The sequence below is a fragment of the Anoplolepis gracilipes genome, chromosome 8, assembly GCF_047496725.1.
Source record: "Anoplolepis gracilipes chromosome 8, ASM4749672v1, whole genome shotgun sequence".
In the NCBI taxonomy this organism is placed as follows: Eukaryota; Metazoa; Arthropoda; class Insecta; order Hymenoptera; family Formicidae; genus Anoplolepis; species Anoplolepis gracilipes.
The window spans coordinates 4085729-4100602 of record NC_132977.1 but is presented as its reverse complement, the minus strand read 5'-3'; the positions used below and the strand labels follow the sequence as shown (position 1 = coordinate 4100602).

General features: G+C 33.1%; 1 protein-coding gene across 6 annotated transcripts in view; it reads right to left on the bottom strand.

Moving 5' to 3' along the window:
• LOC140669076 (uncharacterized) overlaps positions 1-14874 on the bottom strand; it is a 112787-nt gene that overhangs the window by 9937 nt on the left and 87976 nt on the right. For all 6 annotated transcript variants that reach the window (XM_072898570.1, XM_072898573.1, XM_072898567.1 and 3 more), the window contains 6 exons: positions 7683-7760; positions 3948-4025; positions 2768-2872; positions 2166-2282; positions 1241-1527; positions 172-309 (listed from right to left, as the gene is read on the bottom strand). In XM_072898570.1, the coding sequence (XP_072754671.1) occupies positions 172-309; positions 1241-1527; positions 2166-2282; positions 2768-2872; positions 3948-4025; positions 7683-7760 (803 nt within the window). The remainder of the gene's footprint in view (positions 1-171; positions 310-1240; positions 1528-2165; positions 2283-2767; positions 2873-3947; positions 4026-7682; positions 7761-14874) is intronic.

Sequence of the window (14874 nt, the reverse complement as noted above, 5' to 3'; positions counted from 1 at the left end):
CGTAAATATTGTCACTGTGTCTACATTTTTTTTCCATAAAATTTTATCTGTCATAAAACTCAGCTAAATAGAAAAAAAGTAAATTTGAAAAAATCTTTACTTGATAGAGAAATTTACAATTTTATCCTTTCACTTAAATATATTCTAGATATTCTTGTCAAGAATACTTACGTTGATGGTTTTCTTATCGTGCCGCTTCTACGCTTGATGCTGGTGATGACGAGGAGATCGGAGAACAAAAATAAAGCCCGTTCCTTCCGCGTGCCCTGATTCGACGCTATGGTGACCAGATCGTGCCGGACGAAAGCTCTACGGGGGGAAAAAGCGGATAACGTGTCACACGATAAATTCGATGAATCTTTTGTCGCGTCGCGGCCAGTTTCCACCACAACACATTATTATTGGTAATCGATACCCCGATTCCGACGGCTAAATAAGTCCCGTGGAAAAACGATGTAACGCGTGCGACGCGATTGGCACAGATTGAAAAGCGCGTGAAGTGGAACGATGTTTCTGTCACAGCAATAATCGACAATTTATTGGAAAACGTTACTGCGACGAGACAGTTTCTCAATCATTCGTGATACATGTATTTTCTCGATCATTTACGCCTTTAAAGGTTGCTTTCAAACAGCTATTCTAAAAGATTGATATCACGACAGCAGACTGTAAATTTTTATATCGTTTAATTAAATTATGAAACTAAATTATATCGTGCGTTTTATTAAATTATAAACGCTTTAATGTTAACTACACAATCTATATCTAATATTTTATTATTATGATTAAAATGATAAAAACTTAATATTCAAGTATCTAGAAACAAGAAAAATATGCGTTAAACGACAAAATATGACTTTGAGCACGTTCTGCAAATTGAGCGATTAATTATAATTTAAAGATCTTAATCAACTGCACTAATCCTCGCTCCATTATTTTTCCGTATTTTGCTGAAATTAAGTTTCTAGGCGCACGATATGAGAAAAATATCGAGACTATTTTTCCATTAAAATCATAAATTTGTGGTAGATACGTTTTACTGAAGGACATTATGCTGAAAAATGATCGTAAATCACGATCTCGCGCAGCAAATCGATCGCAGTAAATTCGAGATCAGCCGTCAGGACCAGGTATTCAAATATATTGCTCTATTAAAATCGTTCAATTTGATATCAATTTCTGATTTCTAATGATCATCCACGACCGAAGAATCGTAAACAAAACAATAGGCCATTAATACCTGTCGTTTGTTACGATGCCGGCGAGACCTTCGATGAGAGTCTGAACCTCCCTTAACGTCGTCTGCTGCTGCTCCCATTCGAGTGACTCCCTTTCTGTGCAGTTGATTTTCACGACTAGCTCGTGCACCTCTTTCTGAGCAGCCTGCAGTAACTCGTAATCAGGATGCGTCGGGTCTGTGTGCTTTAGCAATCTCTGTATCAGCAGCTCGTACCGCGGGATCTTTTGCACGGGTTTGATAAGCAGCTGATCCAGGCCCAGTTTGCCCTTGTGCTCACGCTCCATCGTCTAATTATAACAAAAATGTCAATCTACACTGAAAACTTTTTATAATTTACTTGGGGTGAAATTACACAAACCCCAGGTTGGAGAAAATTTCGGCACGCAATTTAAATTCAAGCGATAATAATTATAATCAAATTATAATCATGAACACAAACTCTACATAAAAGATAATTTTAAAGATTGAATTATATATTAACTATTTTTTTTTACTTTACTTTACCGTTGCTTTTAATAAACGATCTTTCGTTGAGCTCTGTTTTTACGTAATATTTTAAAAAATGTAATAAAACTTATTAATTCAATAAAATAAAATTCTAGACTATTTTCTTTAAAAATCTTTGAAAAATGCTCAGTGTAGTTTAGCGTTTAAAATGGCTGACGCATTTCAGAAACTAAGTTATCGAGCATGTCAAAAATGTACCGTGTCTCGGGGGACTCTACGCGGTAGACAAGAATGATGATGGCAATCAAATAATAAGTTAAATTATATCAATAAAATTGTACGAAAGATCAGGACCACAATATGCTTTAAAAATTGACGTAAAATAAAAAAGTTCTGAATTTAATAACAACTACCTCGATATATAAAGAGAGAGAAAGAGAGAATAAAAAGAGAGAGAATTGCAGCGAATAAAACGTACCTCGAGAAATCGTGCAAAGGCCGGTTTCGCTTGGCACGTTGTTTTTATCGCTTTCCTCGCGGATTTCCAATTGTCCAGGAACAGGGTGTAGGTCTCCAGCACCACCGGTTTCGTAAACTGCAAAAACACAGCACGGATTTCTTTATGTTTATATACCTTTGCGTATCGTTGGAAATATATACCGTACGCGAAACGCAATTCTCCACACAAGTAAACGCGTTATTTCAAAGGAAGAGCTGTAATTTATTTAAGTATTCATGAGTTAAGGGTGAATTATACGACTGCGCCGCAAAATTGCCATCGTGAATTTATCCGTTACATAATACAGGGAGAACATGCGGAACGCAGACAAATGTGTTTCAAGGGCCACAAATATTCCGTGCTTATGTAAGAAGGATATTAAAGCGGACTGAATAAAATGACGCATCGCAAATCAACGGTTCGCAGCGAATCTGTTGATTCTTGGTTAGTATTTTAAAATTGGTTAGCATTTGAAAATTTTAAATAATAAAAAAAGAAGACAAACATATATTGTTATACGCTTAATCTATCACACACAAGACCCGGAGATATTTGTACGCCTAGTAACAATGTAAACTGACCACATCGAGGAAGACGTCGCCGATCGTCTGCTTGAGTTCCCAGGTGTCTAGTCGCCTACGCAACTCCTCCAAGAATACCTCGTGATGGCTGAGAAGCGCAGGAATCTGAAAATGCATAAGCATTTCCCTTCGACAACTTCATCATTAATCAAATGAGGCGAGATTAAATAATATTTTATATGAGATCAAGCCAAAAAAAAAATATATATATATATTTTTTAATTTTCGATTATTATGAAATACAATGCATCGCGCTTAAGCGAAGTGTCATGTGCTTTAACTCTCACAATTTTATTATTATTTATCGATACAAGTACATTCAAGTATTAAAAAAAGATAAAAGGAAAATATAAAAAAAAGCCCAAACTCAATTGCAAGCAGTTTCAAATTATTATTACATATATATGTTATAACTTCTAATATTTAATTGTGTAATCTTAATATTCCACTATTTTTTTTATAAAAGTCTAACATAATAAACAAATTTTTCACGCATCTTTTATTAATTCCAAATATTACTAATATTCGATGAACTATTGTAAATGTCAATTTGATTAGATACTATCAGGCTATAAAATATTGATCAATTGATTACTCGCTACTTTTCAAGGACGCAGTTTGTCAACAGCTAATTAAGTTAGCAATTTGCTAATTAACTGCTTCTCCGAACGTGTGTCAAGGGTTTAAGAGTACACGCGCGACTTATTCGCACTACTGAGCAGCGTGACTAAATCATCGATATATGAAATATATAATAAATATAAAAATAAAATATAATATAATTATAAATAATAATAAAATATAATCGATACATATGAAATATAATAACGAAATATCGTAATACACGAAAAATCGGAGTATGCTGCTCGATCACGCGATTGTATGTAAATATAAAGTAAAGCATAATTGCCGAAAAATATACCTTCTTGTCATTCATTTTCAATATAAGGTCAATTAAAAAAAATTTAATCAAATGTAAATTTTTTAAATCGCGTTGAAGTGTTAGCTTTCAGACTGTGTATATATTTTATAGCTTAAAACCAGTGTTCTATATTGAAAAGTACAAAAACGTCATCTATTGCAGAAAAAAAAAACAACATTATTTTTTTAGCCAATTCAATTTTTTTTAAACAGCTTTTTTCGAACAAAAATTGATAATAAAATGACAACTTCGCCTTACCTGATAAAATATCTCATCGACTGTTGCGGCATCCACCAGGCCGGCATTTTCGGGGCTCTTTAAGGGCTGTAGATATTTCTGAAATCAATGCAAATACCAAATACTGTATGTATAATATGTTTTTCAAACACATATATTGTAGTAATAATTTTTCGATCTATCAATAAGTTTTCTCTATCAACAAAATTGAAAACGTGTCTCTGACACATTATATTTTTTTCGCACAATCAATAATATTTTTAATTAAATAGAAAAAAAAACTTGTGTGCTAAATGGTATCAACTAGCGAAAGAAATTTCCTAATAATAATGATAAGATTCAAATGATCAGAAAGTGCGTATTTACCGCGAAGCCTTCAGCTCGATCCTTCTTGTCCTTCGAGGTGAAGGAGACCGTTAATTTTAAGCGATAGAATTTCAATACCAAGAAATAAATTAAAATTAAATTCAATTAACGCCAACGCGCGTAATCAATTATGGCAGGAAATATGTCCTGCAGTTTATTTGTACCGTTCCTCTGACGATACATTATTTCCACTATATATTTTTTTTACGTTGACGATGTGAAAAATGCGGGGCTCTTTGTCGCATCATCAGTTCCAAGGCCGTTGTTAAATAATTGGCAAACATGCCGACAATGGTACTTGTTGTTTATAAAATATGACAATTAAGCGCACGGTAATATTGAAAATTCGCTAATAATACAAGCTAATACGAATTAAAAATCGTCTCTGAAAAAACTACAAACCCTTTGGAAACGTTAACAATGCCACGCGTCAATTAAACTTAGCTTCTCATTTCAAATGTAAACAGCAAATCTAGTACGATAGTAATCTAAAATATTCATATAATTTATCAGAATGTGTTACAGATATATCTTTTTTAATTAAATATACATATGTATTTCTGCATTTTTACATTAAATTTAATTTACTCAGTAATTAGTACAACGCGCATTTTAAATGTTACATGTCTGTTGTACTTTTCATTTTTTTAATGCTGCCCCTTTAATATTTAAAAATGATAAAATTAAAAAATTTTTTTAAGATAATTAAAAAACTAATTTAAAATATACAAAGTAAAAAGTATAAAGAAAATATCAGAGTATGTAAAAATATTAAATATGCGCAATTTAAAAGTATGGTACACACATAGTTTTAAGATATTTTAAATTATTTATCCATCCGTCTCGAAAGGGTGAATGTCACGAAAGGCTTTTTTATCATTAAAGATTTTCAGATCGAGAAACGATGATGGGTTCGTTCGAAAACTTACGCAATATGATCGTTTTATAACGATTGCTGATAATTGGTAAAATGAAAGGCGTCCTCGAACGAATCATGTAATAAAGTAGCATTTAATTTCCTGATAACTTTATCACGTGCATTAATTATCGTAATTGCTCGATTCAATGGTTATTCCGCATTGCAAAACATCAATGCAATTAGCATGGCACATAACACGCTTAATTATTTAAAACAAAGATCTGCCTCAACATCGGTCTTATAGTCAATATTTGCCAGATACCTTTTATTGAAGCATCAACTACAGTCTATATAATAATTATACAAAGCACGTTGCACACGTTGTTAATGTGACGCGTTGCGTGCACTGCACACGTGCTCGAATCAGCACACTTCCGGTTACGAGCGAGCCTCACGTGTGCTTGAAAGAGTTTGATACATTTCAAAAAAATATATCGAGAGAAAGCTCGCGAGAGCAACGCTCTAAATGCTTCTAGTAAAAAAAATGTTATAATAAATAATAAACGTAATATATATGTATAATATAAATATAGTATATAATATAACATTTAATTTTATTTTAAATTATATATTTTTATTTTTTATGCACTTTTCACACATAGAGTGATAAATGCAAGTTATATAATCAGATTATATTCTTATTTATGTATTCCGTTCTATACGTCTTGCCGTAAATTGACTTTAAAGAATCGTATAAATCAGATGAAATTTTATTATGAATTATTTTCAGCTTTTAAATTCAGTAAAGTTAAAGATATAAAGAGTGCAAAAAAGACAGAGTAAAAAACACGTGAACTGGAATATTCTATATGCGGAATATCCCCGTCGGAAATTGAATTTAGATGAGTAACGCTATTATCATTTCGCGCGCGATAGCGATACCTTGACATACGCATTTGCTTGCAAACTCGTTTTGCACGTCGTCCAGTAATCAACTTTACGTTGGAGCGCCCTTCAACTGTGCATCTAACTGAATGTTAGATGCGTTGCGTCGCTAAAACAAAATATTCGGACGAAAGACGCAAATAATGCGCTGAAAATAAAATTGCGAGTACATTTGCAAGCGTCCTTGGTAAAAAGGAATTTTGTTGCATTTAATGCCACCTTGAAATACACAATCAATTATAACGATTATCTGTTGGGAATTTTAACGCACATTTTTAATGTACAACGCGTTTCTCTTGTATAATGTTAATACTGTATAATGTTAACTATTTTTTCTAATACTATTAGCTTTGATGATTACATTGAATTAGATTGGCCTTTGTTCAAACAGTATTTCACGCAAAAATGTAACGGCATCAAATATTTTTTACGTAAAAAAAAATAATTCTTTATTATCATTTAAATTATAAATTATTATTTAAATAAATATTAAATTATTAAATTTGTTTTTATATATCACTTTATGTATGAAAAGTACATAAAAAATAAAAATATATAATATAAGATAAAATAAAATATTATATTATACTATATATTATATTTATATTATATATTATTTAATCCAATTATTTTAATAAAAATAGATTCTAATTAAATTTTTTATGTTAATTAATAAAATAAACCTATATATCTTTATTTATATAGACTCTCCACAATTTTCTTACCATTCAAATTTCCTAGCATTAAGGAAAGTTTGAAGAAGATGGATTTAGACAATGATTAATTTTTATTACCAAATTATCGCAATATAAAATTTATTATTGTTTCATCGCCATCTGATAATGATTTCTCAATTTTCAAAGTAAGAACAACGATACATGTATAATCGCGAATACATTCCAAATGCAATATTACGCAAACGGATGATACGTTTGCCACTTAGGTATTTGAATCTACTTTCGGTGTTTAACGAAGAACGATTACGAAGTCGAGAATGGAAATTTAATGAAAATAACAGGCCAAAGAGACGGCGTACTTGGGTCAAACTAGCAACAGCTCGCTCGAGCGGAGCGAGTAAACGAACGGGGGTGTTTGTTTACAAGTTGCAAGGACGAATCGCAGTTTCCGACATGCATCGATTCAACGCCGTTTCTTCTGACGTTGTAACGCGACTTGAGACTCGAGAGACCGATCGATGCAATTTTCTTGACCAATCCAATCCGAAGAGAATATTACTTTTAAAGAAAATTAATTTATCTTTTCATACTCTAATAAGGATCTCAAAGTTGTAAAGAACTTTAATTATAAAATATATAGTATATTCAATAATATCAAATATTTGAATTGAGTAAAAAGTCTGTATTACATTTCGAAAAAAACACTATCAAATATTAAGGATTGTATTTATATGTGAATTATCTGGGCACACGTTATAAAAGATTTTTAATATTTCTATTATTTATAATTTAATAACACATTAAACAGAAGATATCTTTTAACAATATTCATTTCTCTTGTCATCTAAAAAATCTGATTTCATTTAGAACTTTATCCAAAGTTTTGTCTAGAATCAATATAATACTCACATTGACTAGTATCTGTAGCGCCTCTACGTAGGATCGTTCCGTATCGTAAAGCTCCACGACCACGTGAGTTCTTGTGTCCTGTAACGTAAAAGAGAGACAATTATTGAAATATTCGTTAAGTGGCGTTCGAAGAGAGCAGAAAATGCTTGATCGAGACAGAGATGGAGAGGAAGGATAATACAGCTGTCATTCGATTATATCGTCGCATCGCGTTTCGTGGTAAAGCTCGCACGTGCGTTTACGAAAGACCTCACGTGCGTGCGCGCATGATGGGCTCGATTATGATTGTTATTCAAAATGAATAATAAGTCGCAAGATGCTGCGTTTCGAGTACACATCGCGGAGGAGATAATGGGAACAATGTATCGATACTGATTGTTTATGTCGAGAGACTCTGATGAAGGACTTAAGCATAGCTACACGTTGTAATGAATCGCGTGCAATCCATCTCTTCAGGATCTTTCGCCATTATATCTTTTATCTTTATCAATCTTTTTTAACGTGTTAAGCGTGCCTCTTCTTCCTAGCTTATACCTTTTTTATTCGTTTCCTTTTTCCTGTATTTCTTTCATTATATGTCTAAGGCAAATAAAAATATAGTGGACAAAACAAATATACTTTCTTCTCAAAAATCTTTTTTCTCAAAAAGTATAGAAGAAAACTAATAGCTTTTTCGATTGTCAGAAACACATGTTCAACCGAAAATATATTTTGAATCTGATTAATGTAAATAATACATTAATAATACATAAATAATATAAAAGTACATTTCGTTTGACATTATTTTGACTTTAAAGCATAAGATTCTCTTTGTCTTGATTAATTAAAATCTCCTTGAAATATTTCACTGATTAATCTAATAATACAATAAGTAACCCTAATAACTTAAGACAGAGTTTAAGATGTACGTAATTAATCGTTCTCGGAGCAATCAAACAAGCTTCAATCGAAAACGCTATAAATATAAATATATAAATAAAAAAAGACCCCTAACCTGATTTTTAAATAAGACACTTGAGAGATTATTTTAGAAATACTTTTGTGACGCGCGTGATACGTCAAAAGAACATACTCCACGCGCTTACTCAAGGTAGCCGGAATGTTTTTTCATTCAGAATTAGCTGCCTGCCTAGTCTATATAAACGACGAAAACGAGAACTACCCACGCGATCAGAGGTGACGCGTTCGTTATTCTCGCTGTCCACCGACGTTGGTTGATTGATGAGCTTGCGATCAGCGTTCATTGTCATCCTCGTAGGCCACCTGTACTGAGATTTCGTAAGCGCGGATGCGCTCTACTCGCATAGCATCCTCGAGAAACCTCCGATGCTACCGCGAAATGTGGCCGACACAGAGTATTCAGATCGCGTCTCGCGCGTTTCCGGTCTATCGCTTCAACCTGCTCCGCTTGGCGGAAATGGCGAAACCAAAGCCGAGCTCTTACGGTTTGTCTACGTAAATGTGCGCCGTCCTCGAACGTTTTATTCTTGGGCTCTCTTCCTACGAGTTTCCTCGATCGCGCTTAAGAGTTCCTCGTTTCCGTAAACTGTATCGAAAGAATGGTGATTATGTAATTTATGTGTGTACTCCTTTTACGAATTTCACAAGTTTTATGTAAATTTCGAAATATTTGAAATAAATTACAATTACGTCTCTCTCTCTCTCTCTCTCTCTCTCTCTCTTTCTCTAATCTTTCTAATTAAATTGCTCTTATTAATGGTACAAGTTTTCAAGAAACTAACGTTAAAATTAAAAGAAAAATAATACAAATTACATACATATCGATCCTCACACGTGATTAGCAAATTTCTGTATATTTTTAATTCTTCATCCTTAACTGAAGATTTTTCGATAAACAATTTTTATAAAAATATATTTTAATGACGGAAAAAATATCAAAAACGAATGCATCTGTAAAAAAATGTCCATATACACTTTCAATCTGTATCGATTGTTATATAAGAGTTACGAACTCTGACAATTTATATCGCATATGCTTATATTTCTTGTTATTTTTAAATATAAGGATTGCAAGATAAATAATTCTCGCAAAATTTCTAATAATTATCAGTTCCAGGGAAGGCTAAAATTACAAAAATCAAAGATACTCAATTCCCTGAATCAGAATTCCGTCATCAGCCGAGCGATCGGTGTTGAAAGCTACGCAAATTTCCGCTCTCGAGATCGTAAATGGAAAAGAACGTTGTGTATATGCGTCGTATCTGAAGATAACGCGCGTGTCGATCGAAGAAAAAACGGGTAGCGCCTCTTTAAAAGCTCATGGAGGTTTGCACGAAGCACGGAGAGCTTTCGAGACGATCGCGCGTCGAACGTTTTACGTTCGTTTACGAACGAACCGACCGACCGACCGACCGCTTGTTATATTTAGCGCCGTGACTAAGGATCCCTGCTCCCCTCAACCGATTGAGCTTGTAAGCTCATCCACGGCATTTTGTCTTTCTCTCTCTCTCTCTCTCTTTTTCTCTTACTTTTTCACGCTCCGGTTTTTCCTCGTGCCACCAAGTCGCGCCCGATTACAGAATCGATTGCGCGCGATCGATCATGGCCTCTCACTTGATCCCATTGTGCGAGCATAATGATTCATTGTACGATCACTTAATTACATAAGCGATCCCTTTGCTAATTAATGCGAAGTTATGTCACAAATGTTCTCCGTGGTTTATCCCTATGCTTAAGTAATCCTAGTATTCTCGCATGACATCTTCTTGTTAATATCAGGGAGAGATAAAAAAAAAAGATATGTTAGATAGAGAATAAAGATAATTAAAATCAATATCTAACAGCGGATAAGTTACATAAATTTTAAAAAATTTATAATATACACATTATCTAAAATTCACGCACTCGCTCCTTTTATAATATTTATATTATTTATTAAAATTTTATTACACTTTTTTTCTTTTCATTTTTATTATGACTTTTTTAGTATCTTTTTTATTAGTATGACGCGTTTATTTTTTTTTTGTCTTATAGAAAAAAATCAATCTTATATTCTATTATCTTTAGCAGTCCACAATCACATTTATGACATCAGCAGTTGGCTTTATTATCGCAATCATGTAATTAGGTAAGCACTAATGCTTTATTAAATAAACATTTAATTTTATGTGTGCTGTATATATGTGGGTACAATATGTGAGAGTCAAATAAATATTTTTGCAGACAGAACAGCTCGTCGAAATTTGTTAATTAACTTTTTCGTGACAATTACACACTATAAACATGTACAGAACAATTCAAACAGTTATCTTCTAATTAGTATTAATTGTGTGTATAACATTGTTGATAACTATTGTTTGAGAGATAAACTTTGTTAATATTACGGAATTTTTTATTTGTCGAAATTATTATTCATTATTAAATGTAGAGCAAAAATTAATCAACTTTGATAAAAAAAATATGTGACTTAGAATGATTTTAAAATTCGTGTAAAATATGCAACAAAATTCATTGCGATGTGGCGCGTGATCAATTTGCAAAATTTTCAGCAGACGAGGCAAGGTCAAAAAGAAGTATTCGGTGCAATGTGGTCGTGACACCGAGAAGAGGAAACGCACGTTTCCTAATACTGGAATGTCTCGAGAGAGAAACCAGATGGTTCTGACATTCAAATGCGTTTTGACAATTCTTCGATTAAACGTGCACGACGTGTTAACATATTTAAAAAAAACATATATATATATATATATATATATATATATATATAGAGAGAGAGAGAGAGAGAGAGAGAGAGAGAGCATCGATAAGATAAACTGAAATACGCGTGAAAGATTAAATTCAGGCTGTCAAACAAAAGGAGTAAAGTTGATTTTCGAGCGAAGTCTTCCAACGATATAAAGTGACATTATTCAATTTGCCTTTAAATACGCATACAGAATGCTAATGGTTTTTTTCAGCAATCATCTGTAGCAACAGCAAGAAAAAATTCAAAAATGTTACAAGCGATTTTTGCAATAATCTATTTTAATAATATAATATTTCAACAATAATATATTATTCTTTCTTTACAATTGTTAGAGATAGTACAGTTATTTTTTGTTAGAAAAATATGCAGATTATACTCTCAAATTCAAATGCGTAAGTATGTTAAAAATAATTAAAACCTCGAAAATTTTTTAAATTAAAAATTTCAGCTATAAAAATAAAAGATTTCTTTTTCATTTCATTTCAAGCAAACTTATAATAACAGCATTTTAATCTGGTAATTAGTTATAGAAATACAAATAAAAAAATTAAATATATTAGATAGAATTATAAAAATATAAAAACGTTATACTATACAAATATTACACATCTACATTATATTATATTATATTAAATCTTTGTAATTTTGTTCATTACGTTTCAATAAAGTTTATATTAACATGATTTTAATTAAAAGTCTCTAACCAGCAGGATATTTAATATTCGCTAAGTTATAAAGAAAGAAGCTGTTCAGTCAAGTTTCTACAAAGAAAGAAAATCGATCTCAAGGTAGTTTTTCAAAGAATTTAAAAAAAAAGAAAAGGAAAAGTTTGAAGAAAAAATGAGAGACAATAGACCACTGAATATAACAAAGCATATTAAATGCACCCAACCGTTAACAGCCCTGTCGTGTTTAGAACCGTCCACGTACTTACAAGTACTTATCCACGTGCCTTCCCGCCGCTCTAGAAAGCCACGCGATTGCAAGTAAACACTTTCAACACGAGTTTGCTCGCCGACGAGGCTCGAATGAAATTACAACCTGTTACACGCGAGGCGTCGAGACGCACTGTAATTGCGCCCGCGCTACTTGAATTTTCATCAAGAGAGAGAAAGAGAGAGAGGAAAAAGGAGCGTAAAGCACAACGTCGTTACACCTTCTTTCAAAAACCTATAATGAAAAAAATTCGTCATCGGGTCGCTTATTTCAGCCTAACGTGATAAACGAATAATACGATAGGGGAGGTGATATGTAAATCGAACGAACCGAGAGATAATTTAACGTGCGAGACAACTACATCGATCGAGAATGAACCTGAACGAGATGACAGTTCTCTTCTATCCTCTTGAAGAAACGAAAGCAAAACTGCCAAATTTCGTTAAAAAACGCGAGATCTACTTTATTTTTTTTTTTTTCTGTGAAAAATACCATAATTTTTAGAATCAATATTTTTATTTAAGAATTGAATATTTGATTCGAGAAGAGAGTATCATTTAATTCCCGAGCATTCACTCTAACGTTCTATTGCGTAATGTTAGCACGTTGCACTAAACAGAAAAAATTGTTGTTCACGATGGAAATATTATTCGCTTGTGACTCCATCATGTTACACAAAATGCGCGCGAAATAAATAGCATTGATCGCAATCAAAATATTTCGCACGAGAAACTCTAATATTAAATTCGAATTAATTCTATTCGCGATTAATAACTTGATTCTATTTCCCTTTAATTTCCGAATAAATAATATCCAATGTTAATAACAGACACAAATTTGAAAACATTGCACGACCAACAACAACGATCTACCGCGCATCGTAAAATTATATTATATGTTTATTAATATTACTGACATTGAAAGATTTTATTTCGCTCGGAAAAAGCGTGCTTTTTATCTTTAAAAAAATTGTCGAAGACAAAACACTTGTAATGATCGGCGTCTACCTACTGTAAAATCACACCGCACAGATTATTATCATTATTAATTTACTGGGTTTTAATCGTGAGAGAAGAGAAAAAAAGACCTAAAAAAATCGTCTCGAAAGATATCGGAATATTTGTAAGCGTACACGTCCGATTTGTCAAACACACGTTATCGCGACGGCATCGCGATCCTCGCAAGCTGCGGCTTTTTCACGACGAGCAACAGCTAGACGCGACGTTACGCCTGAAACTGGCGACCCGTCGCACAGCTACCAGGAAGCTGATCGATGCCCAAGAGAATAGCGGCGGCGGAGAGGACGGAAGCTGAGAGCGCGCGCGCACGTCAGGACGCCGGCGCGTACTTTTCACGTGGATTTTACACGCGCTTCGTTGTATCCTGGATGCTGTACCACCGTATCTGTCGCCCTTCCCCTTCCTTGTCCTACGGGAAAGGGGATGAAGTCTCGTGACGCGACCTTGCATCGAAATGCTGAGTTAACCCTTTCAAACTCTGCCATCGCGCAACAGGTTTCTAACGTCAGATTTAAAGTGAAGGTCAAAATTAATTAATTTTTTATTAAATTATTCCCTTTGTTGAAAGATCAGATAGGATGCTATCTGGGAAATTTAAGAAAATATTTTTTATTTTCTGTAATCTCTCTAAAGTTTCTTTGAGAAAAAGACAGAGAGAGAGGAGCGTGCAATATTTTTGTACGATTGAGATTTAATAAAAATATAGAAAGTATCTGTTTTTTTTTAAATGCATGTAAATTGTAATTTGTGCAGCCTGTAATTTCTCCAAATTAAATTAAAAAGATCTAATATAAGTAAACTAAATATCACAATGGTATACACAGTTCACGACGCGTCTAAATTTTGCTATTTAAAGGATCGAATGGTCACATTTAAATTTAAATCACACGTTTGTCGACAGATTTGGTGGTTCAATTTTATGTATATATTATTTTATTTAATTTAAACTTCGAACCCACAAGACTAAGATTCTTATGTTTTTTTGCGCGGACCCATAATTTTATTCTTTTAAATTACAAACCTAATTCATAATCGAAGGGCACATTCTGGTTTGATAAGTTCGCTCACATGTTTGCTCGCCGCATCACACATGACGGTTAGATTTACGCCCGAATAAACGCGTCCACGTGAGGATTAAATAAATTAAACACATGATTTATGCAAACCGAGCATACACAAGAACAATGACCGGTTAGTTGTGCCGTTTTACGGAGACGCAAGCTTTTGTGTTTACCATCCTGACGAACGAGCGAGAAATCGATAAGCCTGTGAATCCATTTCTCGAATACATGAACAGGCATTTATTAAGGCTGTGCTTGTCTCTTCGATAACAAGCATCAATTTCCACCACCCACGCTTTTTAATGAAAATCGTTATGGAATAGAAAGAAAAGAGACCTTTTCGATACTAATTCTCTATTTTGATTTTTTTGACACCTAAAACAAATCTAGAATCGTTAAGAATAGTTAAAGTGAAAATTTATATTTTTTCTCCCCTACAGCAGTATTATGTAAATATTCTCGGACTTGAG